Source organism: Echinops telfairi, unplaced genomic scaffold (assembly GCF_000313985.2).
Source record: "Echinops telfairi isolate 266 unplaced genomic scaffold, ASM31398v2 ScPeMD7_19;HRSCAF=73, whole genome shotgun sequence".
Classification (NCBI taxonomy): Eukaryota; Metazoa; Chordata; class Mammalia; order Afrosoricida; family Tenrecidae; genus Echinops; species Echinops telfairi.
This window is the reverse complement of record NW_022103916.1, coordinates 693,995-701,617: the sequence shown is the minus strand read 5'-3', so window position 1 is coordinate 701,617 and position 7,623 is coordinate 693,995. Positions and strand designations below refer to the sequence as shown.

Genomic DNA, 7,623 nt, shown 5'->3' with positions numbered 1-7,623 from the left:
CGCTGACAAGTTCAAAAGAAAAAGTTTTATTACCTGTGCAGGGACTGTCAGCCCTCTTGAGAGGAGAATGAGCAGTGACCTGTCTAGTTTTCCAAAGGTTTTTATACTTTTGCAATGTGCAGGTTCGCAAGTAAGCAGAGTACAGAAGCAGGATATTGCGGTTAGCCATTCTTAGTTGAACAATAACTGCTCTTAGTCGAACAATAACTGCTCTTAGTTCTTCCAAGCCTTCTGAACATGCATTTCCTTCGGTACAGTCCATTGCGCTTGTCAGCACAGCCTGCCTCCCTAATATCAGCCAGTTTATTTATAGTTTATAGCTAGTTCATTTATAGTTCATAATGGCTTCTGTCAACTCAAAATGGCTTCACTCTTGTTAAGGCTCTTTAAGCTTATCCTAGAGCTACTACATTCCCCCCTGTTCTTAGCCAAATTCAAATCATTGAATCTGTTGCCACCAGCTGAGTGTATGGTGGACTCAGCACTAGGAGTTTTATGGCTTGTACTTTCTGCGTAATGATTGCCACTAGCTTATTAACAGGAGGATGACTAGGGGTCCAGCTAGGGCCGTTACTAGGGTAGTTAGCCAGGGTGACCAATAAAATAGCTTTTCAAACCAATTGGTTCCTTCATTTCTTTTCTTCTCTCCTCTAATCTTTTCCTAACCAGTGCTAAACTATCTTTAGTGATTCCTGAGTGGTTTGCATGAAAACAATAAGTTTCTCCCAACAGCATGCACAGCCCTCCTTGTTTCAAAAAGAGCAAGTCAAGCCCTCGGCGGTTTTGCAACACAACTTCTGCAAGGGAGTCTAAGGATTTTTCTAAATGGGAAACTGACTTCTAATCCTTGCAAATCCAAATCAATTTGCTGACTAAGAGTCTGATAGTTTAAGTTTCCTTGTAATAAAGCAGCTGACCCTACTGCGGCTGACCCAGCAATCTCAAGCCCTGCTAACAGTGGGACCAAAATTGGGGCTCTTTTGATTCATCCAGAAATTCCAAAGTGATCCCCACCTCCTTCACCAGAATACAGGTACACTTGAGGAATAACATGCACGAGCACACAAATACCAAGTCCGCTGCTAATACTGGGGAAAAGAGACAGGGTGTTAGTCCTGTGGAACAAGCAAACCACATACCCATCGGAGCGGATAACAAATAAGGATCAACATTTGGTTCAATAGGAACAGCTTGAAGGCAAAAATCTCGATACCTTGACATATTTAAGGGATAATTAGATGAATAAAAACACAGTCCTAGCCCTTGCAAATCTTCTAAAGTGAGCTTAGAATTGAGCCCATTCTGACCCCACCTACAGACTGACTGCTGCTTAATGTAATCCTTTATACTAACATTTTTAATTTGATTACAATCTGTACTAATAGTGCTATTTGTACCTATGCCTACATAGTTAGGGGGAGCAGGGTTCAGACAAAGCTAACAATCAGCTGTGAGGTTAGGATTTGTTGAGTTCATAAATTGGAATACAGCATCCAGAGTTTTAAACACAGAACCTTGAGGTGGCTCCTGAATGGGAAGGGCCTTTTGAGTTGGGTTGGCGGTAAACAGGAAAGTCACTGAAGAGTCTGGAGGGTGTGGCAAAGGAATCTTAGTGACACGCCACTGTGGCTCTTCGGGATTTATCACTATGTTTGAGCCTATAGGGATAGGAGGTTGCCATATTTTACTTTTTTGGGATAGTAAAGGCTGTACTGGGATCTTTACCGTTTATATAATATAAAGTCAAATTCTCCGACGTTTTCCCAGTGAACCACTTTTTCTCTTAATAACACTTGAATCCAATTCTTATTGGGTTACATTTGGAAACTGTACAAGTGGTAGGATTAAACCCCTTAGACTTTAGTTCCATTCTTAAAAAAATAATATCAGGATCTTCTCTAACAAGTTTCCACCCTTTAGATGATATAGTTTCACAACCCCAACTGCACAATGGTAATGTCCCTCCCTTGGCAGTTAGGGGGTCCATCAGCCGGGCATATATAGAAATGGTAATTTCTAAGCTGTTTTTCAAAATTTAGATTTGAGCATCCCCTTGGGGTGTAGGACTTACTATTTATCTATGCCCGCCAATGATCTTTACATGCAACTCAGGTTCAAACAAATCACACAAATCAAAGTGGAACTCAGGGGGGTCATATCCAGTGTAAGAGGTTACATTTTTCCCGCTGGAGGTTCGAATAACAGTCCACAGATGTGTTTGCAGTTGATGGGGAAATGGCGGATACTGTCAGCAATAGTCGGACAAAAACAATTAAGTTCTGCAAAGTCTTAATTTTAAGGGTTTTTCCGTCTCTCTGAGTGTCCATCTTTTTGGGATATGCTCGGGGAGGGCTTTCTTTACTTTTGACTGATGAATCCACGGCCCCTTCTCTGCTACTTTAACAGCAGTTGGTGTGGTATCACCTGGTATGGGCCAGTCCACCTTGGTTCTAAGGTGGCGGGTTGGTGGTTCTTTACCCACGTCCAGTTTCCAGGTTGCGTCCAGTCTCCAGGTTGCAAGTTGTGGGCTGGCTCTTCACCTTTCTCTTGGTTGGGCCCAAAATGAAGGTGTCGGAGCAGATGGTTTGTCTCTCTCACCTGCAGGTGACTTAATGAGGGAACAATTAGTGACTTCCATTATTTCTACCTCCTTCACTCTTGGAAGGATTGGGGGAGGTCTACCAAACATAAATTCAAATGGGGTAATGCTTTTTACATAGCAAGTGCATCTGACTCGAAGTAGGGCAAAAGGTACAGAAAGGATAACCCAGTTTTCGCCAGTTTCTAAATGCAATTTAACCAAAAATTCCTTTAGGGTTCTATATTCTCTCTACTTGCCCTGAACTTTGGGGCCTATAAGTACAGTGGAGCTTCCAGTTCATATTTAGAAGTGTTGCTAATACTTTAGTAATTTGAGCAATGAATGTTGGGCCATTGTTGGACCCCAAGGTGGTGGGAAGGCCAAATCTAGGGGCAATTTTAGTAACTAATAATTTACACTCAGTGGCACTGGTTTCCCTCTTTGTTGTTGGGAAGGCTCCCACCCATCCAGAATAGGTGTCCACGAACACCAGCAAATACCGGTAGCCATACCTTCCAGGTTTGATTTCCGTAAAGTCCAACTCCCAGAATTCTCCAGGACTACTACCTCGAGCTCATGGTTGGGGTTGCTGCTTTTCTTTTCTAAGGTTGTTTACCTGAGCACAGTGCAAGCAGCGGTGGGTGACATCTGCCACCCAGTGTCCAAGCCTGGGTATGTAAAAGTACCTGCTGAGCAACAGACAATTTCGAGGATCCCAAGTGCATACCTTCATGTAGTCCTTGAATCAGATCTCTCCCAGAGCTTCTGGCATGAATCTTCTTCCATTGGGGTGGAGCAGCCACTCTGGTTGCTCCAAGTCTTTCTGGAAGCCCAGCTTTTGGCTTACCTTTAGATCATTCTCCTAGTATGCAGGTTGTGGCGGTAACACTGGGGATGGCATGGTCACGACCACTATCTCAGGGGGATTGGTTGTATAATCCTGGTGTTTGAGATCCAACGGTCCAGGGGACTTCTTAAGAGGGTTTCAACCATATGTCCCCCTACCACAGCAATATCCTGTCCCAGTACACTGAAAGAAGCTTCTTAGCTTCTTTAACTAGGATGGCGGTGGCGGCACAGCTCGCATGCAGCTCGGCCATCCTGCAGCTACAGAGTCCAATTTCTTTGAAAGATAGGCCACAGCTTGCTTCCATGGCTCCAAGTTCTGACTTAGCACTCCTTTTGCTATGCCTCCAGCCTCATGTATGAACAATTAGAAAGGCTTTTCTATGTTTGGAAGGGCAAGAGCGGGTGCCAATATGTGTGCCTTTTTTAAGGATTTAAAAGCTTGCTGTTTTACCTTAGTCCATTTAAGTTCTTTTGCTTTTTCCCCAGTACTTGCATATAGGGGTTTGGCTATTTCATCAAATCCACAATCGACAGTACCCCACAGCTCCTAGAAACTCTCGCACCTGCCTTTTAGTCTCAGGTACTGGGATTTTGAGGATTGCCTCAATGCGGCTGTGGGACAAGGTTCTTTTTCCCTCCTCCAGTTGGTAGCCTAGGTATACAGCTTTATTGACACACAGTTGAGCCTTTCTTGCAGATTCCCTGTACCCCAATTTACCGAGGACTGTCGGTAGCCCTTTTGCATTCCTCCAGGGTTTCAGAGGCTAGGGGGAGGTCATTTATCTACATACTGGAGCAAGGTTGTTTAGGGGTATTCCTCCTTGTATTCCTGTAAGTCTTTACTAGGTTGACTTACAGGGGACAAGGGTATGGAGAAGAAAGCATCCTTTAAGTCCAAAGCAGTATATATAACAAACTCGGTTTGGCAGAATAGTACTCAGGAGAGTATAAGGGTTTGATACTGGGGGGGTGAACAGTTTATACCTTCACATTTACTTCTCTGAGATCCTGCACCAGTCGGAAGTGCTCAGTGCCCGGCTTCTGCATGGGCAGCAAGGGAGTATTCCATGCAGACTTGCAGGGCACTAAAATGCCTATCCTTTTTAGTCTGCGTATGTAAACAGCAATACCCACCTTTGCTTTCCTTGGAATAGGGTATTGCTTGACTCTCACCGGTGTAGCTGAACTCAGAAGTTGTACTACCACAGGCACCTGATGTTTGGCAAGGCCTGACAGGTTGTTGTCTGCCCAAACAAAAGGAATATTTTTTAGCCATTTATCAAGAAATTTCTGAGAAGGTCTTTTTTGCTCCTTGATAAAACACATATTCCTCTGACAACAGAATGGTGAGCAAAACCTGGTTTTTGGGGGGTTCAAAGGTTAAGGTGGTCTCAGCAGGCAAGAAAATAATTGTGGCCCCCAATTTTCGTAATAAGTCCCAACCAATTAGGAGATAGGGGCACTCAGGTATTACCAGGAAGGAGTGTGTAACTGTCCCTTGTGCTAAATCTGTTATTCTAGCCATTGTCCATGGGTATATGCTTGGATCTTCCCTGTGGCCCCTGTAATTAAAATCTTTTCTTTTGACAATACACCTGTAGTCTTTTTCAAAACTGAGAAGGTGGCCCCTGTGTCCACCAAGAAATTTACTGGCTGGCCCCCTACTTGGAGAGTTAGCCTGGGCTCCTGGGGGACAAGTGAAACAGCCCTGACCCCTTCATTCAGCTTCTTCAAACATTATTGTCTCTCACTTGGGGTTTTCTAGGTGAAGATGAGGCCCATCCTCTCTAGTGGTAGGCCGTCCGCCTTTCCTGGGATTTTCGGGGCACTGATTTTTCCCTTTCCTGAGCCTCTGGGGTCTCCCATGGCAGTTACTAAAATTTTAGCAAGTTTTTTTGTCTGTCGTGGTGGGGTCATCTCTGTTGTTATACACCTGCTGAACCACTTCTACCAATACACTAAGATTTTTCCCTTCAAACCCTTCCAACTTCTACAATTTCTTTCTCATGTCTGGGGCCGACTAAGTAACAAAGGCAATATTTATTGCCCTCCAGTTCTCGGGGGCCTCCGTGTCTATAGGGGTATAAAGCCTGTAGGCTTCCATCAGCCACTCTAAAAAGGCATCCGGAGATTCTCCTGTAAGTCATCCTGTAAAGTCTCACTGACCTTAGATAAATTCATAGGTTTCCTGGCCGCTCCGCGAAGGCCCTGCAAAAGAAACTGGCGATACCTGGTGAAGACTTCCTGGCCTTGCGAGAAGTTTGGATCCCACATTGGTTGCACAGTGAGAAAAAGAGTTTCGCTCAAGTGGGAGTGCTCGCTAGCTGCCCATCAGGTCCAATGACTTCCTTCTGGGCCCCTCTCTGGATGCGCTCCCGTTCCTCTGATGTGAATAGCACCTGGAGAAGTTTCTGGCAATCTTCCCAGGTAGGCTGATGAGTGTGGAAAACAGTTTCTAGCAAAGAAATCAGACCTTGTGGTTTGTCAGAAAAGAAGGGATTTTGTTACTTCCAATTATACAAATCACTGGAGGAAAAGGGGACCTATACCAAGAAAGGGACTCTGGGGTTCTTCCCTAGGTTTGGGGGCTGCTTGTCTTAAAGGGAGAATGGCTGCCGCCCAGTGATCCTTCTGGGGGGGGGCCCTAGGGGGAGGGTGTTGGTAAGATGTTCCAGCCCTAGTGTCCTAGTGTGAGGGGGCACTCAAATAGGGGTTGTTAGTATTTCCCTCTCTTCAGTCCCTGGAAACCTGATAGGTGGTGGCGGCACCAAAGGGTCAAAGCCGGTTCCTCTCCCACCCCAGTCCTCCTGCAAAATGGGATAAAGCTGAGTGGCGGGGGGGGGGGGGGGGGGGGGGGGGGGCTATTTTTTTCCTCCGGTCCCCGCCGCATTTCCTGAAGTCTTGGAAACAAGAACCCTTTCTGTTGGGGGAGGAAGAAAATCTTTTGTATATGCTGGCTTATCAGTGGCAATGTCAATCCACACATCAATATAAGGAATCTGATCGGAATGTCCCAGTTCCCCATAAACATAATAGGGGAAGGGAAAACGAGCCTTGCAGGGGCCAATCAGGGACTCCTTCAGCCCAATCACCGTTACACAAATTGCGGAGTCTTCAGTCTTTAGGGTTAAAATCATACGCTCTTTGTGAGCACCTAGAGAAATCAGAGAAGTTAGCCAAAAGACATTCAAGTGGTGTCGAAGGCTTCTGTCCCGTTTTGGAACTCTCTGGATTCCCATCTGCCTCTGAGGAACCTTTAAAAAGGGTAAAATGAACATTTAAAGCAACAACACAGACACAAAAGCAAAAACAGCTAGCAAACAACAAGACTACCAAGACCTGTGAATAGCCACGGGGAACCAAGAGGGGCTCTGCCCCTTTCAGGATACAAGATACAAGAGTTCCCTGGGACACCAGGCGACTGTCATATGCCGCATCCAGCTGACAATTTGCCCCCAAAGGTGCACCATTCAAGTCACTTACCAAAGGTGGTTGCTCAAGTCAAATGAACTGGGGCGAAGGCAAGTCTCTTCGGAAATCCCCTAGTTTTGGGGAGAGCACTCCTATAAAGGAGGTCTCCTTTCTAACCAGGCTCCGACAGTGGCAGTAGGATCTCAGTGGAACCTCCAAATGTTGTAGCCTACTGTCCGTTCCCAGAAAGAAAACAACCCAGACTGCTGCTGACAAGTTCAAAAGAAAAAGTTTTATTACCCGTGCAGGGACCGTCAGCCCTTTTTGAGAGGAGATGGAGCGGTGGCCTGTCTAATTTTCCAAAGGTTTTTATACTTTTGCAATGTGCAGGTATGCAAGCAAGCAGAGTACAGAAAGGATATTGCGGTCAGCCATTCTCTGTTGAACAATAACTGCTCTTAGTCGAATAGTAACTGCTCTTAGTTCTTCCAAGCCTTCTGAACATACTTTTTAAGAGCTATCTTGAAGTACAATACTGTCTGTGATAGGATATCTATCCACATACAAGGAAATCCAGTCAATGTAATATATCTATTATATGAAACTATGCACCAATCATGAAAGCTAATGCTACAGACATTGAAAAATTGTATATATGGATATATATGGTAGCCAACTGAAAAGGAGGGAGGGGGCGGGAAATAAAGGGGAGGGTATTGTTTATATCTTCACAGGGAAAGAGGGACCAGACTTCAACCCGGTGCTCCAAGATGTGAATACAA

The 7,623-nt window shown here is 45.1% G+C and overlaps 1 protein-coding gene across 1 annotated transcript in view; it reads right to left on the bottom strand.

Moving 5' to 3' along the window:
- Positions 1-6,291: 6,291 nt before the first annotated feature.
- FAM120C (family with sequence similarity 120C) overlaps positions 6,292-7,623 on the bottom strand; it is a 116,624-nt gene continuing 115,292 nt past the window's right edge. The window contains 1 exon segment of the mRNA XM_030885062.1: positions 6,292-6,684. Within this exon segment, the coding sequence (XP_030740922.1) occupies positions 6,292-6,684 (393 nt within the window).